The sequence below is a fragment of the Ostrea edulis genome, chromosome 6 (assembly GCF_947568905.1).
Source record: "Ostrea edulis chromosome 6, xbOstEdul1.1, whole genome shotgun sequence".
Lineage (NCBI taxonomy): Eukaryota > Metazoa > Mollusca > Bivalvia > Ostreida > Ostreidae > Ostrea > Ostrea edulis.
The window spans coordinates 52,115,646-52,138,266 of NC_079169.1; the positions used below are offsets into that span (position 1 = coordinate 52,115,646).

The window sequence follows — 22,621 nt, forward strand, 5'->3', positions numbered from 1 at the left end:
AATATTGGGGAATGTTGACCTGTGGTACACTATAGGTTCTGGAATATTGGGGGCTGTAAACATAAGATACACTGGTTCCTGGAATACTGGGGGCTGTAGACCTGTGATACACTGGGTCCTGGAATACTGGGGGCTGTAGACCTGTGATACACTGGGTCCTGGAATATTAGGGGCTGTAGACGTGAGATAGACTAGGTCCTAGAATATTGGGGGCTGTAGACGTGTGATACACTAGGTCCTGGGATATTGGGGTCTTTTGGTATGTTTGATTGTATAAAATGATTAAAATCTATGTTATGAGATTAATCAAGTGTTGTTATCACAACCTTTTTTGTTAACATGCAATATCACTATCAGAACCAATATTTAACAGTCTCATTTTCTCCCATGTCACAAAATATCTGGGTGAAGTTTCCAACTCTGAATCCACCACTTCCTCCTCTGCGATTTAACAATTTCGAGAGGTATTTACCACCTCTTGTTGTTTCACCCCACTAATTCTGAAGGACGTGGGAACGAAAAAGCTTGTTTGAATTACATAGATATGTCTCTTAAAATGAGTGAATTAGCACTATCAAATCTTTCATTGCTGCAATTCAATTATCGGCGTCTTAAAGGAAGAGTAGGAAATTAAAGGTCTTATTTCAACAACTCCAATAAAGGCACGTCAGAAAGAACACATATAGCGTGTCAAATACATCAATATTTAAAAATTGAATTAAATTCTAACACAGTGGGAAATGATATATGTAAGCGAAAAGTCGGGGGAAATTACACGGATTTAAAAACTGGCGTTGTTAAGTGTTTGTAGATAGACCCAGCGCTATCGAACCGAACACTCGAACACGACAAGGTGATGGCCGAGACTGGAAGACGTTTTGATGGATAGCGGGTGATATTAGCGAGAGATATATATTTAATTTTCGATCAATATCTTGGTCCCTGGAGACTACAGATTTACGCCGCCATCTTGGGGTTGTTAAGTCCGTTCATATTTATTTTTCCTGTTTAACAAACTGGAATCCGATTATGATGTGATTTTTTTTCTTCTGAACTCTGTCATTTCGTTGACATTTAAATTCGGTGAAATACAACCTGCCTGTTTTTGTCTGCGAGCTTACATAATACCATCACAATGTGCCGGTGGGGATGTGCTCTTCCCAACACAGTAAGTTGTTTGTTGTCTATTCAGGTTTTCCCCCCTCTGTTTAGATTTGCCCAAATTTCTACTGTCTAAATGCAATACTTGAGAAATGAATCTTATATATTTTTTTTGATGGCTGTATCAAAGCACGTAATATAATATCACATCAAAAGTATGTACAATATGATATCAGAAGCATGTTATATATATATAGTTATATATATATATATATATATATATATATATATATATATATATATATATATATCGGAGATGGTAGTTACGAACATCGCTAACTCTACACTAGAAGCCAGAAATCCCAGTTCAAATATACATTGGTCGGTCAATATATATTTGTTATGATGTACTTTAACACAATCGATACACGAACAAATGTACATCGACCTGTAATCTTACAAGGTCACTGAGATTGAAACTCTTGAAAGGATTGTAATTTAAAATCGATCACGATGTGTAGCAATTTCCACAAAATTGAAAATTGTACCGATTAATAAATCTCCAATTTTCTTGATTGTAACCTAGACTAGACATACAGTGACGGACCCTTAAATTTCTTAACGGGGAGTGATGCAGTAAAAGGTTGGAGACGGTATTAAAGTTCCCAGTAGGTCCAAGACGAAGCCCTCAGTGGCGGATTTGGAAGGGGGGGGGGGCAGCCCCTCCCCCTAAAATTTTCAAATTTAAGTTTAAATCGTGGTCTCTTGTTTAGAAAATTTCTTCCATTCTCGAAGAAATAAATGACAAAATCTTTTGATTTAATGAATTACTTCCACATTTTCCCCCAAACCCTTAAAATTTGCGTCATTTTATTAATTTCACCTTATCAAAAATGAATCCCGTGGGGATCCGGGTTAGAATAGGTCCTTAGTACCCCTTGCCTGTCGCAAGAGGCGACTAAATGGGGCGGTCCTTCGGATGAGACCGCAAAAACCGAGGTCCCGTGTCACGGCAGATGTGGCACGATAAAGACCCCCCCCCCCCCCCCGCTCAATGGCCATTGCCTAAATTTTGCAGCCCTTCACCGGCAGTGGTGACGTCTCCATATGAGCGAGTCTCGATAGGGACGTTAAACAATATTCAATCAATCAATATTAAAAATGACAGAAAAGTTATAATGACAATATAGAAGGCATATTTTAAGCCCTATAAAATCTGTAAAATCCAGGAGCTTTGACCCATGGGCCCCCACCAGCCACATAAAGTTGCCTCCCCCCTCCCCGCAATTTCTGGATCCGCCCCTGAAGGGGGACCAGCAGCGAAGTTATGACAAAATAACACATGTAAAACTTAGTGGTTTTAGACATACACATATTTGAATAAAAAATGAATCATATGGGTTGGGGTGGGTGGTTCCCCCCCCCCGGTGCTGGATCCGCCTCTGACATACATAAACTTATGATTTTTTGATTACGTATCTAAATCATTATAAACTGATAAACATGATTTCTTTGATTACCTAGACATACATGTGCAAATGGTGCGGAACACGCTATTGTAAGGAATGTCTGAAAGGCGACTTTACCGGCGAGATGAAAGAACCAACCAAATGCCGTGTGTGCAACCAGGTATGTTTTACTTAGTTTAAACAATATTTAATCGTAAATGATTTGATAATAAAGTTTAAGTGTTCCCTACTGCTAGATAAATGCCGCGTGTACAACCAGATAAGTTGATAAGATTTATATCTCATTATCAATTTGAAGCGGATAAACCATGTTACTATATTCCCTTTCATAGCCTCGGTGTCAAGGTCAAAGAGTGGAATACGTACCTAGACCAAAGTCTGAAGAAGGGGACAAAAAGCGCAGCAAATCAGCACCAGCCACCAGGGGGCGCTCCGCAAAAAGTGCCAAAAGTACGAAACCAAAGAGTGGGAAGAAGTCCGGGAAAAAGAAAAAGAAGAAATAAATTCTGTAATTTAATTAGGCTCGGTAGGATCTACATTTTCCAAAGCAACGTGATATCATTATTATTAGTGCATTAATTATTGCGCAACAGGGTACCAAAGCAGCTTTCATCTGTAAATAACTTTCATTTGTTGTGCACCCGTTATTGTATCTTCACATTTTGTTACAGTAAACTTCAATATAGAATATTCTTATTTTGATACAGTAAACTTCAATATAGAAATATTCTTATTTTGTTACAGTAAACTTCCAATATAGAAATATTCTTATTTTGTTACAGTAAACTTCAATATAGAATATTCTTATTTTGTTACAGTAAACTTCAATATAGAATATTCTTATTTTGTTACAGTGAACTTCAATATAGAAATATTCTTATTTTATTACAGTAAACTTCAATATAGAAATATTCTTATTTTGTTACAGTAAACTTCCAATATAGAAATATTCTTATTTTGTTACAGTAAACTTCAATATAGAATATTCTTATTTTGTTACAGTAAACTTCAATATAGAAATATTCTTATTTTGTTACAGTAAACTTCCAATATAGAAATATTCTTCAATTTTTCATAAAGTACTGGAGTAGAGTTACATCTCTCATTTTGTCCTTATATAGATACTTCTTCATAGCCTCCAATGCAAAACACCAACATGTACATTATCTTGAAACAGTTAAGTCCATGGGAGTTATACTTCATTGTACTGTGTGTACACATATCTTAGTGAAATTGTGTGTGTAAGAAATATTTGATTAATGCAAAAAACATTACATGAACAGGATCGAACAGTAATAATGCCTATTATTGTTCTCCTTAATAGTGAGATTGTTTGGTGGTGAAGCAAGATTGCTAATTTCTAGTTGCGCTATGAATTTCTCTATTTACCCATTCTCGTACATAGAAGTGCTTCACCATGATCATGCCGAAATGGAGCATCAGCTCCGACTACGCCAAATTTTAAATACGCTACATAAATACACGTACTGTATGGGTGTCAACTTTTAGTTGTGTCAATGAAGGCCGCCATTCAAATAAAAAACAAGAGTCTGTGGAGATTTCCATTTCTTTAATTCTGTGACTTCTGTTCACTAATACACATGAAACCTACCAATGAGACATTCACACTCAGAGACACACACACACACACTCACTCGAGCTGTTCAATGGTGGATGGGACTAAGCACAATTACAAGCTGTGGAGTATTTAGCACGATACAGCGGCAAGACTTCTTCATTTGATCAACTAACAGAAGGAGACATTTAATTACTAATGCAGTTTCTGAATACAAAATGCTTTGAAGTGACCGTTTTGCAAATACTGTACATGTTGCTAAAAATTCTATGAAGAAGGGGCAAAGTCTTACATATACATGTAGTTGACAAATTGTTGCCGTTTTTAATCAAAAAGCATTAAATTTCACACACAAATTCATCATTGGGTTTACATACATTTCACTACAAGGATTAAAAACTGGTCCAAAATTTGTGTGGAACATTTGAATACGAAGACCAAGATCACAGGACTGTGATGGAAAACAACTTTGAGATTTGAACCAGCTTGACATTTTTTGACGATATGCAGAAAATGATGAGTGGACACCTTGTGAAATGCAGACATAAAATGCTGAGTAATGCCACCAGAAGTCGGGTCATATTGCACATAATTGCCGAAACGGCCATTGATATCAGATTACAAGATTCCTAGGACAAATGATCAGCCTATGTACAAAATTTGTAATGTTTGACAGCTTACACTAGAGTATAGACACACCGATATGTTCTTTTATAACTAGGGAGCCATATCTGAGCTTATTTGTAAATTCTTCTTTTTTTCTTTGTTTTCTTTGATACATTACTGAATATCAGTCTATCACAACCTGACAAAACATCTCAGAGACAATGATTCAAACATTAAGAAGATCAGAAGAAGACCTAAGAAGTAACAATAACACTCTCATTAAAAGAATACGATGCTTTCCTTACAAAGGCACATAAACAGAGAAGATTAGACTTGACCTATACAGATTGTGTTCATAATTTAAATACTGATATCAAATCTCATCCACACACAAGTATTGGCATATCAACCTATGTAAAAATTGAAAGAAAAATAAATTGTTAAAGATATAAATACTGTTACAAAAAAGTTAACATTCTAATATGCTTAAAAAGGGGATGTTCTCAACCTTCAAATTCCTCTGATCAAAGCCCCGCAACATCACACAGACAGGCATAGGTCTTGCACAATAACTCACAATCGTTCAATAAATATCGACAACGTCTTTGATATATTTCTATAAATAAAATATATGTATTGCAGTAAATACATTGATATATTGACTTACTAAAGACAGCTTTTATATTAATTAGGTCACGGTGGAGCGGGGAATTTCTAAGGTTTTAAAATCATTGATTCATATCACAAAATGTCGCGACAACCAATACTGAACTTCTCATCAACTCAATTATTTCTTTATCTTTGAGATTCGTTTTAAACAGGCATCAATATTGCATAAAAAATAGAGAAAACTTGCTCTTCAATCCTTTTCTCAATGTAATATCAATTCTGTATGTCTTGAAGAAAATTTGAGCCATTTGTGTACTACTAAACATGGATTTCACACTTGTTACGAATTTTCATCTCTAGTTCCCAATGAACGGCACGACTATGGTTGACAATGGCAGTAGTATACCCAATAAATCACATAGTAACCATGGTTACAGTTAAATAACACTGGCGGGTAATTTTTCAAAGACGTCATTTTTGCCGGCTTGAGCACTGCTTCCTCGTCGCCGTGGTAATGTGGGGTGTTCCGGGCAGCCATTGTTCATTAGAAGTTCCACACACTCATTAGAACCAGAACTTTTTGCATACCATAACGCATTCCGTCCCTCATGATCCACCACCTTTACATTGGCATTGTACTGTAAAAGTGAAAGCTATCAAACATCCACATTCATAGTAGCAATTTATAAATTTTGAATTAAGGTGAACCGTTGCATTTTATTTGTCTTTATTGCTCTTCCACAGACACTCTCAGATCAAGTCAACAAACCTTCATTTGTATTAAAGGTATTAAGAACAAGGACAATATTGACAGTAAATAAGTTAAAATTATAAATTGAATAATAACTGCCCAGTTTGTTCATGTTGTTGACAGATAAATGCAACGGCAGCATGGGGCAATTTCTGCCCGATCAGCTTCACCAGTACTGTGAATGCATGGATTGATTTATGACTCTCTTAATTCAAATGACTCGACAAAAGTTTGATTGCATATGGAAATGATAAGGGAAAAAACACAGACATTGATGTTGACAAAAGAGGGAATCAACCAACACAGACACTGATGTTGACAAAAGAGTGAATCAACCAACACAGATATTGATGTTGACAACTTACCCACAGTAGGAGCTGTACGTAGACCACGTTTCCGAGGGCAGCTGCGATGTGGAGCGCCGTACGGCCGTCATCCTTACTGTACGGACAATTTATATCATCGGCACGACTGTGACCAAGCACTAATATAATATTCCTAATGTCTTCACGCACTAATGCATCTATTAATTGCTGTAAACCAGAAAGTATTACTATTATTCATCCTATATTCAATATCATGGACGATGTCTTATAAATCAGAAAGTATTACAATTATTCATCCTATATTCAATATCATGGACGATGTCTTATAAATCAGAAAGTATTACAATTATTCATCCTATATTCAATATCATGGACGATGTCTTATAAATCAATCATTCAGGGAGAGCAGATAGATCCTTTAATTTTGTCGTTACCTGATTTAGAGCTATGTCTAGGTAAGGGGGAGGAGGCAGAAATTCTTTTGTTTCGTATTTCCCTCGTATCCACTTCTCCTTTTCATCCCTGTGATAAATATAACAGTCGAGTTAAGTCTACAGAAATTCAGTAGAAGGCCAAAATAAGATATATGTGTGTTTCGTATTTCATTTCCCCCAAAATTAGGTAGGGTAGGTAGGTAAAATATTTTATTGTATTAAAGCATTTTATTCAAAATCCAACTTTTTGATACGCATTAAATACAGGTCTATATACATTAAAATTACTTTTCAAACATTTGAAGATCAGTAGTAGTCAAAATGTAAATAAAAGAAACTCGTAAGTGAAAAAAAAATCCCAGTATGAGAATTCCAAATATCTATTTCATTTATCTATATCATCAATAAAATATTTAGAGTCGGCAGCAAAAACATAGTTAGGGTTGTGAAACCAGAAACACACAAATATTTTATTTTGGCCTAAGCTAGAAAAGCTGGGAAGGGAGGGTGTAAGGGGTGCTTTTATGTTCATGTTTGGTATAAACCAATTTAGCCATACCAAAAAGAGATTAGGATGGGGTTTCATTTGTTCTTTGTTCTGGTTAGTATGAACCGGTTTATCCTTACCTAGGAGAAGTTGGACTGGGTTTTGATCTGTTCTTTATGCTATGTTCCCACACACTATTTGCTACTCCATTTCCTATGGACATCATCACTCTTACTAAGTCTGGCCTGTACAAATAACAAGACATGTTTGTAAAAAAAAAAATATATGCCTTCCTCTTCGTCAAATGAAATTTATGTTAAGGAAACTTGGTAATATTTTAACATGAAAATCAATAAGGCTTGTCTCCCAATTATATTAATATGTCTATAAAGTTTAACACCATTCTAGTAAAAAAATTTCACGAGTTACCAGAAAACCATTGCATTCCAATTTCAGTGACATAATATATCAACAGTTTGTTAGATTTTAAAGTTAAAATTCAATGCATCTGCTAGATGCATAATATAAAATGGAGTGGAAAACCATTGATTTCTGAAGATACTCACTTCTAGCAGCAAGGATTCAGTTTATAAATAGATCTGATGTAACAACAGTCTTACATACCAAACAAAGTACTATGTACTATTAAAGTATTAGTAAGAATAGTGTGTGTGTATAAACTATCAGGTTCAGTGCACAAACCTTTGTCGGTATTTATGGCCATTCGTCTAATTCTAGCGACCGTACTTGTGACAAATGGGTGTATGTAACTATCATGTCCAGTGAACAAAATATGGAAGGACAGACTTTTTGTTGGTACTTACGGCCATTCGTCTAGGTCTAGCGACCGTACTCGTGACAGGTGCGTCCCTAAGTTTCTATGTATTCCTGAGCACTCGATACAAACTATTGTTCCTAGATTTATACTGGCCCAGTCTGGATCTGTAATAGACAATCACCAAAGATAAAATCACATCCATGTATGTACAAATCCTGTTGTTTAAGGAGGAATAATGCATTGTCATAAAGGCCGACTTCCTTTTGAAAAATAAAAATATCAGCAATACATATTTATTCCTTTTGAATCTAATTGCCTAGCTGGGTAACTCAGTAGGTTAAAGTGTCAACTGCTGATCTGTAATTTGTGCTGGGGATTTAAATTTTTTCTTAAAATTACTTTTTATTAAAACTGCATTTTTCAACTAAATACATCAATGGTAAATTTGAAAATTTTCAAAATATTATATATATCCTCCACTTTTCATCCATTTAAGATTTCTCTGGTGTGTTATTCCTCCTTTTAAAAGACTTTGAAAATGCAGCAAATATGCACATCAAACACAGAACATTTGATAAGAAACTTTACATATAACCCTCAATATCAGATCTACAAATCAGTGGAATTGATTGACATACTTGGTGCCCCACAGTCAGCACAGGAGTTATTTCCCCTGACAGTGCGAATTGCTTGCATCCCAGCGGGGTCAGAAGACGTGGTGCGCTTGTTTGACTTGTTGATTTCATTTCCCTGGAGGGAGTTTAAAATTTGTTGTTCTATTGCGTTGATCCATTCATCCCTCTCCTAATTGAAGAGATCAATTGTAATTATAAATAATCAAAAGTTACTCTAATACGTCATCAGTAATGACCTATCAACAAAACACTTTCAGGGTTGTCACTAACGCAAGAATCTGCGTCCTAGATGCAGAAAATTCATATGGGACGCAAGTTTGTCTGATATGGCGAGTCCCACGGACGTGTTACAGACGCGAAGTAAAAATCCTAATTTTACTTAGAAGCCCTGATATTGTGTATTACGCCTAATCAAAACTCATAGTAGGAAAAAATCTAGTTAAAATGGTACGCTCTCGTGAACCGAGATAATAACCACCGAATTCACAGTGTCCCAATCCGACTTGTTTGTTTAGCATCAGTCAATTAGGTGAAAATTAGAATGTAATATTAAAAAGATAATTAGAGACAATACAAAATGAAGAACATTTATTTTTAATTCGTATTTATTTATTTTACAAATCAGGATCTATATTTAAATATGAACTTACCAACAGCCAGTTTTATTGGAATTGAAAGTAGCGTAGTTTGCAAACTTTGGTAGGTTTTACAGATCGTCGGCAAGCAAAACTAGTACATATCTATTTTATCACAATAATAATTTGATTAAAATGTTGTTTAATATTGAATAGGGTTGTTGTGATGATAGGACATTTGGGGAAGTAATTCTGTTGGCGTGGACAATTAGTTGTCCGAGGCCAAGTCGTGAATGATTAAAAATAAATCTTAAAATTGATATGTTTTGTACTGCTTCCATTTTAATTGTCTTATGTAAAAAGCACTCAAGGGACTCAAGCTGCTTATAAACCATGAATCCGGGACTCGTCTTCAATAATTTCTAGTGACAAACCTGACTTTGAAGTATCCTAAATAACACTGAAACTTGCCATATTTTAATATAATGTAGTTAATTACTTTTTAAAACATTACTACTTTGTAAGACTTTATTTTTAATATCATACAAAATCATGATTTTAAGGGAGTCCAAATTTTTGTGAACATAACATTTCTCAATACAAAATTATTCACGAGAACCCTATTTACTGTCTTAACGGCAAATTTTTCATGCATAGAAAGTGTACATGTATTTTTTGTTTGTGATGACTTTATTCAATGATTGACCAGGGATGAGGCGACTAAATTTCACGACCGAGATTTCTTAAACAAATACCAGAGACACGATAGGAATGGTTTGTGGCAAGAAATATTCATGATGGTGTTCTTGTGAAAGTTTCAAGTTTCTCAAACATAAATAAAAGCTGGTTTACAGAATATTAATACAGTATATAAATTTCACGTACATACCTATTGGAAATATTTAACCAAAGATATTGGAGGGACTAGTTTAACCAGTGATATTGGAGGGACTAGTTTAATCAGAGATATTGAAGGTACTAGTTTAACCAGAGATATTGGAGGGACTAGTTTAACCAGTGAAATTGGAGGGACTAGTTTAACCAGAGATATTGGAGGGACTAGTTTAACCAGAGATATTGGAGGGAGGGACTACATCTTACCTGGGAATCTCCAGCTTCAAAATGCCATTGTTTGTTTTCCAAGGAGACAATCATAAACTCATAACCATCAGAATCTGAAATTAAAAAGGATTCAAAATATTCATATAAATGGCTGACACGGCTGAGACAGCCTGTAACATATGACTGATGTACTGGGGTCTCTCACCATCTCCATCTCCCACGTTTTTGAGCCCACCACTCTTAGCTCTCCGATGCCGTTTCTTGACGTTCGGTGTTTCTATTTTGGACCCTAAACTGTTCCCATTTAGTTTGGCCAGAATTCCATCACCATTAGCAACACCTGTTAATATACATCTCGATTACTGGTCATTTGTTCCATTACGTTAAAGTACAAAAAATGATCTCAATGTACATGCATCTCATATTTCTGGAAGTGAAATAATTTAAGATTCTCTCATTTTATCATGCAGATATCAAATAGTTTACACAATGTTCAAGTCTTTTATCACATATTTTTTAACAATGAATTTTTTTTTAGATGTCATTACAATGGGTTTCAAAATGTGACTTAATTCCTTTATAACAATGTAATTAAGATTCAATGTTGTCTGTCTGATTAGCTGTTCTGAGACTGGACTGGCAGGAGAAGATAACTCTAACACACCTTCTTGAGGACCTGTTACCGAATTAATGAAAGGAGCCTCAGAGTTGGAGTTGTGACGCTCCCGAATGACGTCGAATCCCGTCAGACGAACATTTTCCTTATCTTTACTTGTTTTCCCTGTAACAGTGCAATTACGACACCACATGCAAAAACAAAAATCAAAATGGGAGCTTACACCACACACAGAAGACCATACCAGAGTTTTATTCTGTATATCTTACTCTATTCTAGATAATTTCATTTAATTTCGAATGATTACAAAGTGGTTTGTTAAAATTGAATTAAGATACATGATTTTTGTGTATAAATTGACATTAGTCTTGTGAGAATAATTTCTTGTGAAAAGTATGTTCTTTGACTCTTCAGATGTACAATGTACTGAAAAAAATCCTGTCAACTCTGGTATGGTCTGTTACACATCACATGCACAGATCTAAAGACAAGTGATAGCTGTACAATGTGAAAATCTGGCACTCATAGTTTCAAAAATTTTGAGTAAATAGAGCGGACTTGATACTTTGAGGACTGGAGTGAGTTTTTTGCTTGACCGATGAAGCCAGTCTTTTCTTTTGTACAGTACATATATATTCATATTATATTTTCCCCGTACACAATTAAAATTACCTATATACTTGTATTACATAACAACACACGAAAAAAATTAAAATCAAATGCCAATTAATCTAGATTCCATCTGCACATTCTACACTTACAACAACCATTCCAAAAACCACACAAATTCGTGTTAATTACACATGACAATGTCCAATCAACTACATACAGCAAGCCTCATAAGCAACCACAGCCACATCATCATCACCATGTGACCACAGCCTCACTTTGAGCCAAGCGTCATGTGACACTGTAAGCACCGTGATGAACCTAATATAGGACATTATAAAGGTCCATGCTGGACACTCACCACTCAGGGAGAAGCTAGTTTTACTTTCACCTTTAGCGTCTTGGTTGGGATGCTGTGCTGGGTAGTTTGGAACAGTCTTGGTTGTTCGTGGCCGAAGACCAGGAATTTTTACCGTCGTGTGGATCAAATGAATTTCCTTTGCGTGGACATCATCCATGTAATCCTACAGAGAAATAGATCATAGACAGTTATAAAACATGAAATTATTATGGATATACATACTACTTTACTGAATTATGAAACATGAAATTATTATGGATAGACATACTACTTTACTGAATTATAAAACATGAAATTATTATGGATAGACATACTACTTTACTGAATTATAAAACATGAAATCATTATGGATAGACATACTACTTTACTGAAGTTATAAAACATTAAATAATCATAGATTTACTCGTATGATTATCAACCCCTTAATAAATAAGACAAAATGTGGCACTGAATGAGTGCCGAGGTGATAATAAAATGATATCAGAATATTTCTATCCTGATTAGTTTTCAGTTAGAATATCTTTATCCTGATTGGTTTACATCTAGAATGTCTTTATCCTGATTGGTTTACAGTTAGAATGTCTTTATCCTGATTGGTTTACATCTAGAATATCTTTATCCTGATTGGTTTACATCTAGAATATCTTTATCCTGATTGGTTTACATCTAGAATGTCTTTATCCTGATTGGTTTACATCTAGAATGTCTTTATCCTGATTGGTTTACAGTTAGAATGTCTTTATCCTGATTGGTTTACAGCTTACATGTAAACTAGGATGATACGTCAGTCTCCCGTCATCTAACAGTGTGACATATTTCTTCTTCCATTCCTTGTTTAGTCCATGACTCTTCTTGTACAGGTATCCCTTCAAAATATTCCATTACATACATCACTGATTATTCAATCCCTTCCAAATATTCCAAATCACTATACATCACTGATTATTCTATCAACAACAAACAATGCACAATGGGCTGCCTATCATCCACTGAAAGAACCAGATTATATCCAATGTTTTACCACTGAGAGAACCAGATTATACCCTATGTTCCACCAAGTCCTTTACAAACACTGCCGACACCCGTTTCATCGAGATCTTATGCTCACTGCCCGCATTATAACATATGTGCTTGATTACCTATCCACTGCCCGCATTATAACATACCTGTTCATTTGAAATGGCATGCCCACTGCCCATGTTATAACATTTTTAAAGATTACATGCCCAGTTCAGAACATACCTGTTTGATTGGGATCACACGCCCACTGCCTAGTTTTTCTGCTTCTGCCAAAGCCCCTTTCTTTTCCTCTTCTTTATTTTTAGGCTGAAAATGATTTCAAAATTCTTCTTCTTACTTTTGCTCCATTTATTTTGTCACAAGGACTTAGAATAAATACACATAAAGTGGTAGAAAGCCTTAACCTAAAGTTGAAAGAAATCATTATTTAAAAAAAACATTTACAAAATATATGCTATTTCTGGTATATTAAATTAATGAAACTACAATAAATAATGATTAGTAGATTCTCTCTGGGGCCTCTTTAGAGCTCAACTATTGACAATGTCTTCACTGAGCCAAAGTGATTTTGTTTTCCAAATAAAATTAGAAAACTGACATTTTTAAAAAAAAATTATCTCGGAGTGGAATAACAATACTGGGAACTGAAAATTAAGAGAAACAAAGAATAAAATAAGTAGCCAATGAGATTAAAGAAATCAAGTTTATAAAATTAGATTCAAAATTAAAATAATGGTATTAACAACATTCATGCAAATTAGAACAATGCAAGCCAAAATGTTGGGTTAAAACCATAGTACTCGGGATTATTCTCTCATTGATGTTATATACATATATAGTTGTAATAAATTATCAAATTAGATTATTTCCAGATTAACAATAAATAAAAAATTCTCTATATATGTTACTGTTAATGTATGTTTCCTGTAATATCAGAATTTGGTTACATTTCCTTTCACAAGAAATACTGGTACAAGTAACTCCACCTGCATGCAATTAGTATGAACTGGTAGGAGTTATTTCCCCTTTCCATTTTAACTTGACTATAAATTCATCTTGCAATTTTAATTAAGGATTCTCATGTTTTTTAACCCTTGTATTTTTGGTGAATAACAGGAACAGATACTCTAAACCTCTGTCAGGGATACCAGATCCAACTAACCCCCCCCCCCCCCAACCTCAATTTTTTTCTCTCACAAGATCTAGATTTGTCCTAAAATTCTACTTACCAGGTTACTAGTTTAGACTTTGGTAGAATTTTCATAAAAATACACATTTTATTCTGTGTGTAGCTAACAAACACAGACAGGCCAAACCAAAAACAACTGCCTTGGTTGAGGTAAGCACTCGGACCAAAACTGAATTATCAATTAATTCTGCAAATCATCTCAAAGCACTGAAACACAAAGTTTATCTCATAATGAAAATCTGTAAAAGTTTATGATGTAAATTTCATGTGACAACGCTTTTGATGATTTTGAGTGATAACCCTTTTAATATTTACAAGCGACAACCCCTTTTAATATTTTCATGTAACAGCTCCTTTTAATATTTTCATGCGACAGCTCCTTTTAATATTTTCATGCGACAGCCCCTTTTAATATTTTCATGTGACCCCTTTTAATATTTTCATGTGACCCCTTATTGATATTTTCATGTGACAGCCCCTTTCAATATTTTTGTGCGACAACCCCTTTTTGATATTTTCATGTGACAACCCCTTTTAGTGATTAAGAACACAGCAAAATGAAATGGCATCTCGTTTTTGCCTGGGAAAAGATTTGTTATCAAGAACTGAAGTAGAAGAAAATCTTACATTAAACAGGTTAGACCTGCGACGATTTTTTCGACTCTGAGTGGGCGTACTGCTGGGAGTTGGAAGATCTTTGCTATCGGATTTTTCCTGCAAGCACGGAGTTGGTTAGAGATGTCAGTATTGCTACGGTCTACATGGGATATCTAGCTACTAATGCAAGGCTGAGTACCACTAATTTACAAACCTACACACATACATACGTATTGGTACATAGTCATTCATGTGTAGTAAATAATAACATACAATTTTTATCTACATACTGCACCAAATAACCGATTATCTAAATCCTCTCATCAAATCATATAAAAGGCATCGCCATATCAATTTACATTCATCTATCATTGTTCATCATAAACTATTTACTTGTTATAGATCTAAATGTACTTTACTAGAAATAATAAATAGCATAAAGCTGTAAATGTCAAAAAGATATTTTTCGTATCAGAATTCTTTTTATATGCACAGCCTCCATGGTGCACCATGTATAACAAGACAAAAATAGTCATTCTTTGTGCTTGATATAGATCTATATGTGCAATGAATAACTGGTACATATGAAATCATGCAAACAGAAAGTAGATGGAATAAAGTCAAAATAAATAAAAACAAAATGCATCACATTTCTGAAATATGAAAGAAAAACAATCAATTTTACTTTTATGAATTTCCTCCCTTAGTTCAGGGATAAAATGAATTTACTCCCTTATTAAGGGATAAAATGAATTTCCTTTCTTACTGAGGGGTAAAATGAATTTCCTCCCTTAGAAAGGGATAAAATGTATTCCCTCCCTTAGTAAGAGATAAAATGTATTCTCTCCCTTAATAAGAATGAATTCCCTCTCTAGTAAGGGATAAAATGTATTCCTTCCCTTAGTAAGGGATAAAATGTATTCCTTCCCTTAGTAAGGGACAAAATGTATTCCCTCCCTTAGTAAGGATGAATTCCTTCCATTGGTAAGGGATAAAATGACAAAGTATGCAACTTTACCATTACCAACATGCCACGAGATTTTGTGATCATTCGCACCAGTGCAATCATCTTCATTTTGCTCCCATCACCAGACACAACTGCTACACATCAGAGATAGAATGTGGCTCATCAATTTCATTTTATTCTTGATTAATTTCTTTTACAACAAACTAAAGGGTTACAGGAAATGGAGATTGTAAGATGTCAAAAATATACCACATTTTAGCCAAATAATAACATAAAAAATGAATTTTAAATGCTTGTTAATGACATGTATCATGAAAGGCAGGAAATTTTTTTATAATGGTTAGTGCAAAAAAAGAATTATGTTACTTAACATTTGTATTGTTCAATCATCATTTCATGTCATATTTCTAAAATACAGAACCTGAAATGAAGTAAATTCTACAGAAATAAAAAATGGATGTGATGAAATAAAATTGTCTATGAATTTATTGAATAAACCAACTAAAAAAAATAAAAAAAATTTAATATCATGCAGCGGCAACACCTGGTAGCAATGAATGGAACAAAAAATAATGGGGAATAACTCTGGATGAGTAACTTACAAGAACTAGGCTGGATCGCCCTTTGTTGGCAACTCGCGAGGCCGATGGCGTTACAGGGGAAGTGTTCTCATGAATTTCTAATTCCATCAGATACTTATCCATTTTATCCTACGAAACAAGCCAGATAGGAAAAAAGAAATAACAAAATAAGAAAAACCTAGTAGATGGATCCAAATACATTTGCATTCAGTTTTTAATACACAAATATATTTTTCTTTTAATATGGTACAATTTTAATCTGTGAAGTGATAGCAATATCAAAATTTCACACTATTTTTCTGAATGATAACAAAATGGTAAAAAATTGGATCCATCGTAGAATTAGACTAATTATACAATTATCATACAATGCATACGTTTAATACATCTAATTACTTGCACGTAAATTATTTTAAAAAATTCTTTCAATTTAATAAATTACAAACAATAATTTCAATATCTAAAAATTTAACCAATAAAAAAAATTTAAAACAATGCATAAAAGAAAACAGTACTGCCAGACATGCATTTTGTTTAGCTGCTGTTGATAAATTGGTTACGTAAAAATACCACCAAACCAAACAAAATTGAATCCAATCATGGTCTTGAAGCATACAGGTACAGATACATTCCGTTAAGGATAATGCTTCGTTACATCCCACTAATGGACCAAGATACGTAAGTCTATGTATATATGTACATCAACTACAGTATACACCTGTCTATACAATGAATATCAAGATATAATACTAAAAGCAAAATTATAACCATCAAAAATGAGACTTATCTGCTCTTTGTTCTAATCAGAATCAAAGAATAAATTCAGTCCAATCTTGTTATCTTGAACTCAATGGGGTCGAGAAAGAACTTTCGAGATCTGAGGGTTTGAGATATTGAGGTTAATGGGGCCGAGAAAGAACTTTCGAGACCTGAGGGTTCGAGATATTGAGGTTAATGGGGCCAAGAAAGAACTTTCGAGATCTGAGGGTTCGAGATATTGAGGTTAAAATGCATATCATATCAATGTTCAAGTTAATAAAATTCAACTGTGCACAATGGACAATATTCCCATATTCCCTACTTTCATTTTCAATTTGGGGGTACATTGTTTAGAGTGGTGTAAGGGCTAGTGGTAGTTTTCCTTCCCCGATTAGGTATGTACCCAGCACCCTGTGTTCATGTCTCAGGAACAAATAACATTAAAAAGCTACATTTTAGCTAAGAAAAATTTATCTAGTCAGTCTACAAATATCGCTAAAGAAAACCTTTCAGAATCACAGTCCAACCTGCAACTTGTATACCAGTAAGTAAGTTCCTTTTCTGTAAATCTTAGGAAATATGGCAGGGGTGGACATAGAACAGGCGTCAATGTAACTGGAATGATGTGATTGTGTGGTTCTTTCTAATCAATGAGGTCATAACAAATGCTCTTTTTTTAAAATTGAGAATTATGACTCCATTTAAATTGCCCATAAGTGTCCCTTCTGTATAACCAAAATATCAAGGTCTCAAGTAATAAAATGACTCTGGTCAAAGCATGTGCCCTCTCCATATGAGAGATAAAGGACCCTAAATTGTCCCAAGCAAGTGCCCTCTCCATATAATAGAGATAAAGGACCCTAAATTGTCCCAAGCAAGTGCCCTCTCCATATAATAGAGATAAATAACCCTAAACTGAAGTATGTGTCCTATCAATCCATTTATTATTGAGATAAATGTCCCAAAACAGCCCCAAGCAGGTGCCCTCTTTGTAAACTGAGGTGTGAAGCAGGTGCCCTCACCTACCTTGATAAAGGAATAAGATCCCATTTCACTGTCAGGCTGCCAGCAGCAAGATTATCATATAAAAATCAGTACAAAGCAAAGCTTAATGGCCAGGATTCAAAGTTTACTCTGCCTTTCATTAAACGTTAGTGTAAATCTTACAATCTCCATATAGAATGTTGGCTTTCTAAATAAAGTTACGAAAATTCATATATATATCTTTAGGCTTCTTACTGTAGCCTCCAGAGAGAAAAAAATTGTTAAATCGTTATTATCAATTCCAATTAAATAATTCTTGTAGATTAGAAATCTGGTTGATTATTTGTTTAGGAGGTGTTTATGTCTGCTAGATAGATAATATAATCCTCTATATTCTACAAAAGGAGAATACACATTAATGTTGATATAAGAATGACCAGCCTTCTCCACAATTCACACAGGTATTCTATTGTGAAATATGCCTTTTTATGACAAACAAACCCTGATAAGACATCATTACTTCTTCACAAATACTAAATTCTTTGAAAACATTTTTACTTAAAAGTTAATAGTAAACTGATAATATTTTTAAGTTCTAGAATTGATGCCATATTAAAATGTTTTCACTTACAGTAGAAAAATTCTATTACAGTGAAAATTAATCAAATAAAATTTAGCTTATCATAAGGAAAGGCAGACTTTACACAATATCATGAAATTCTCTGTTCAACAATACATCCTTGGAATTTTTAGATCATAGAATACAGTGTGCTTTTTCATTATTTTTTTCTCTGTTTAGAACTTGTTTGTGGTGGAGAAGCCTGGTAAGTTGTGGACACACTACATCTGTTTATGATTCCGCCGCCAACACGCTCCCCAAACTTACAGTCTTAAAGCTGGATTTTAAAAACTTGGAATTTTTCCGATGGAGAATTGGGGTAGTCACGGAGGGGTTTGAATGTCGGCTGTCAGTCGCCCCCTAGAGGAAAACAAAAGCCATGCATGCAAAATATACGAAACTGAAAAGTTCAAAATTCAAATCACATAATTCTAAAACAAAATAAAAATAACACAGAAACAAAAATAACATGCAGACTCCATGTCAGGCTTCGCAGTGCCACCTAGTGGCTGAAACAATAAAATACAAGCTGCTGCTTTTGTGTTGTGACATTAAAATTCATGTTAAGATTAAATTTTCAAACAAAAACATTATGTACATACAAATGATTAGTCAAACTGCACACACAAATAGCAGAAACCTGCTTTGGTAAGACGGCAAAATGCATCAAAATGCTGATATACAGAAGAACACCACTGCAAATGATGAAGCTTAAATGAAGAAGCATGTGGCAAGAATGAAGAGTTTAAATGTAACGCTTTTGTGATTATTTAACAGTACAGTGTTAGTGAAGTAATCAACCGCAATACATGGATATTTACTTGTAAAAGGCTTAATGACTGAAAAAATAAATCGGTAAAGTTTAAAAAACTGAACCCAAAATTATGAAGTGTTTTTTAAAAATGAAATGATTGAGTCTCTTTTTGATAACAAATTACAAGTTTCAACAATGAAAAAAAAAGAGATGAAAATAATATCTCTAAAAACTTCATCATCCAAATGAAATGAAGAATGACTGTGACAATTGTTAGACACTGCTCTACGACTCAATCCCTACTCCACCAAACAGCACAGAGATCTAGCACTGCGTTTCACTTACACTGAAGGAGTTGGACTTCTGTATTATGGAGGATTTCTTGTTTTTACGGGCGGAGAGTGGCGTGGAAGTTGCTAGGTCTACCCTATCTCCCTAAAAATAGAACCACAACACACACCGCATGCATTAGTCAGTTCCGTAGGAAGCCACAAAGCCGCAGCAGCTCGCCCCTACATAGCCAGCTGTACTTACAATTTTCCTTTCTACATTTTGCACTAATGCTATTAAGCATTCTCTACTTTCATGCTGATACCGAGATCAAAAACTTTAAAAAAAAAAAACCATCCACTACAAATTTTTTATTTTCTGGACCTGCCTTCAAGAAATTCAACTTATAATTTTCCCCATCTCTAAGTGGTCTCTTTTGATAACCATATGAGCTTTGGTTTTCTTTAAGGTCTATATCCACAATAGAAAATAGTCCCTCACATGAATTCTCCAGATTCTTGTTACCGGCATTGTTTAACAAGCCTACAATTTACTACTTAGCATGATAGAAAACAGTCCAAGAGCGGCACTCACTACAGCTTCTATGGTTTTTTGGCATAAGCTTTAAATCAAAAACTAAACTGAAGAAACATCAACAAGTTCGCAGTATAGTCTTTGTACCAAAAACAGGCACTAACTGGATCTACTAAAATACTACCAGACAAATGCCTCAAAATCAAAGCTGACAGCAGAGATGGCTTCTCAAAACAATTTGTTTATCAAGTGTTAAAATGAAACACAATGTGCTATTTATGAAGGTTTCAAAACTAAACATATTTTGGTTAAAACAAATATTTCTAAAGCATTAAAAATAATTCACAACATTTATTACAATAGAATACATAAAAAGTCATGCAAATATACATTGCATTAAAATAAAATTATCACAACTGTATTAAGAGAAATCATGTAAAATATCTTGATTACAGGTGAACACTCTTGATTACAAAATCTACAGAAGAGTTCTACTGAAGGGGAGATAATCACCTGATCCACTTCCTGTGTCTGCTTCTCTTTCTTCTTGTCCGATTTCTCCTGCCTTGAGTCTTTGACCATTTCCTTCACATTGGGCTGAACCTACAACATTGATGTCAATTTGTTGAATCTTTTGGTGTAAATTTCCGTCCTCAGCTCCTAACAGTATACCCACTTTGTCACATCCTTATTACAATTCATCACCTTAGATAGCATAAGTCAATATACATGTAGATAGCAGATTTATCATTATTATCTATACATGTTCACACATCAGCTAGTTTATACCATGTCACAAACATGGATGTCTATACATGTAGATAGCAGATTTATCATTATTATCTATACATGTTCACACATCAGCTAGTTTATACCATGTCACAAATATGGATGTCTTCCCCTCACTTTCAATGTTTTGTTACGTAATTGGACTTTTGTTTTCTGCATTGACAGTATTTCTGTGCAACATTCTATTACAAAAGCGACATCTCTGTTGCACTGTATTCGATACATTCAGTGTTGATTCTGTGAGTCACTGTACGAAGCTGTTTTGGTTAATTATTCAATCTACCTGTGCCACATTCTGTGTGCTGCTATTGGGTGTGTTGCTCATGTTGCTGGTGACTAAGGTTCCCGAGCTTGACGTAGACTGACTACTTGTACTGTGAGTGTCGAACGGCTTGTTGGCCATTGGTTGGCTGATGTAGTACGCTCGGTGGGCGTGGATTGGCGTGCTCGGGACTGGGGGCATGCTCGGAATTGTGGAAGGTAGTGAGGGGTACCGGACCTGTACTATCTTCTGGCAGGCTGTAAAACATAGTGATGATTATGCACTGGCTGTAAAACATAGCGCTGATTAAATCACTGGCGTTGAAACATAACAATGATTAATAACTGGTTGTTAAACACAGTAATGATTAAATCACCAATTGTTAAACATAGCGATGATGAAATCACCGATTGTAAAACATAGCAATGATCAAATCACTGGTTGTAAAACATAGCAATGATTAATGACTGGTTGTTAAACACAGTAATGATTAAATCACCAATCGTTAAACATAGCATTGATTAAACCACTGGTTGTAAAACAGTATTGATTAAATTGCCAGTAGAACACAGCAATGATTGTCTGTAAAACATTGCAATAATTAAATCACTGGCGTTAAAACATAGCAATGATTAATAACTGGTTGTAAAACATAACAATGATTAAGGTTCAAATTCACAAACTTTGGATGATACATGATATTTATGGGGTTCAATCAAGTGAACTAGTGATTATACAAGGTTCAAGTACATGATTTTAACAAGGTTCAATTTTGTGAATTTTTGATAATACAAGGTTCATGTACATAATATTTGTCGGGCTCCATCCTGTGAAATTGGGATTCTATAAGGTGCATCATACCTTTAGGCAAGTCAAAAAGTTTAAACATGTCATAGGCCCCACATATCATTAATCAGTCTTATCTTTATTTTCTTACACGTCAAAATGTGTCGGTCTCAAGATTATCTATAGTTTCTTTAGAACAAAAAGGTTAAGACAAGAATGGTCTTCAGCCATAAATATTCATTTTTGAAGACTTTTCATCACACTATAAACATTTCAGATCTCTGTAACAGACAAGATAGTCGATTACCACTGCCATCACAAACTGAAGACATTCGTAATATCTCATTAGACGTACCACAGCCATCACACACTGAAGACATTTGTAATATCTCACAGAGCGTGGGTCTTTTATGAAATACACTGATACAGATAAAATTAAAAGAAAATTACATCATACCAGTATCTGGGTCTATTCGCCATCAGATTCAGTTCAAATGATTTTAGAGGTAAAAAAT

At 34.5% G+C, this 22,621-nt stretch overlaps 2 protein-coding genes across 48 annotated transcripts in view; one reads left to right on the forward strand and one right to left on the reverse strand.

Annotated features, from left to right (window-relative positions):
* The first annotated feature begins 720 nt into the window (after positions 1-720).
* Positions 721-5,295, forward strand: LOC125682943 (uncharacterized). Of its 2 annotated transcripts, XR_008795863.1 has the most exons (4): positions 721-1,168; positions 2,626-2,730; positions 2,903-3,460; positions 3,537-5,295. XR_008795863.1 is itself a non-coding variant. In XM_048923577.2 (3 exons), the coding sequence occupies exons 1-3, from the start codon at positions 1,136-1,138 to the stop codon at positions 3,071-3,073; spliced, it is 309 nt and encodes a 102-aa protein (XP_048779534.1). In that variant the 5' UTR covers positions 721-1,135; the 3' UTR covers positions 3,074-5,295. The 2 variants fall into 2 exon arrangements, 1 of the variants encoding a protein (XP_048779534.1); XM_048923577.2 differs by having other exon boundaries at positions 2,903-5,295.
* LOC125682941 (arf-GAP with GTPase, ANK repeat and PH domain-containing protein 1-like) overlaps positions 4,126-22,621 on the reverse strand; it is a 50,414-nt gene continuing 31,918 nt past the window's right edge. For 3 of the 46 annotated variants that reach the window (XM_048923546.2, XM_048923552.2, XM_048923575.2), the window contains 20 exons: positions 21,342-21,577; positions 20,783-20,872; positions 19,811-19,900; positions 19,533-19,550; positions 18,979-19,071; positions 18,135-18,170; positions 16,371-16,478; positions 14,832-14,918; positions 13,238-13,321; positions 12,760-12,861; positions 11,996-12,158; positions 11,074-11,190; positions 10,615-10,749; positions 10,449-10,522; positions 8,776-8,941; positions 8,184-8,301; positions 7,500-7,604; positions 6,873-6,960; positions 6,478-6,645; positions 4,126-5,999 (listed from right to left, as the gene is read on the reverse strand). In XM_048923546.2, the coding sequence (XP_048779503.2) occupies positions 5,799-5,999; positions 6,478-6,645; positions 6,873-6,960; positions 7,500-7,604; positions 8,184-8,301; positions 8,776-8,941; positions 10,449-10,522; positions 10,615-10,749; positions 11,074-11,190; positions 11,996-12,158; positions 12,760-12,861; positions 13,238-13,321; positions 14,832-14,918; positions 16,371-16,478; positions 18,135-18,170; positions 18,979-19,071; positions 19,533-19,550; positions 19,811-19,900; positions 20,783-20,872; positions 21,342-21,577 (2,279 nt within the window). In that variant the 3' untranslated portion in view covers positions 4,126-5,798. The remainder of the gene's footprint in view (positions 6,000-6,477; positions 6,646-6,872; positions 6,961-7,499; positions 7,605-8,183; positions 8,302-8,775; positions 8,942-10,448; positions 10,523-10,614; positions 10,750-11,073; positions 11,191-11,995; positions 12,159-12,759; positions 12,862-13,237; positions 13,322-14,831; positions 14,919-16,370; positions 16,479-18,134; positions 18,171-18,978; positions 19,072-19,532; positions 19,551-19,810; positions 19,901-20,782; positions 20,873-21,341; positions 21,578-22,621) is intronic. The other 43 variants (XM_048923558.2, XM_056139902.1, XM_048923565.2 and 40 more) reach the window with 40 other exon arrangements.

Coding starts and splice junctions, on each gene's coding strand:
- LOC125682943 (XM_048923577.2), top strand. CDS start 1,136: ATGTGCCGGTGGGGATGTGCTCTTCCCAACACA. Junction 1,169..2,625: donor GATGTGCTCTTCCCAACACA/GTAAGTTGTTTG, acceptor TTGATTACCTAG/ACATACATGTGCAAATGGTG. Junction 2,731..2,902: donor AATGCCGTGTGTGCAACCAG/GTATGTTTTACT, acceptor TCCCTTTCATAG/CCTCGGTGTCAAGGTCAAAG.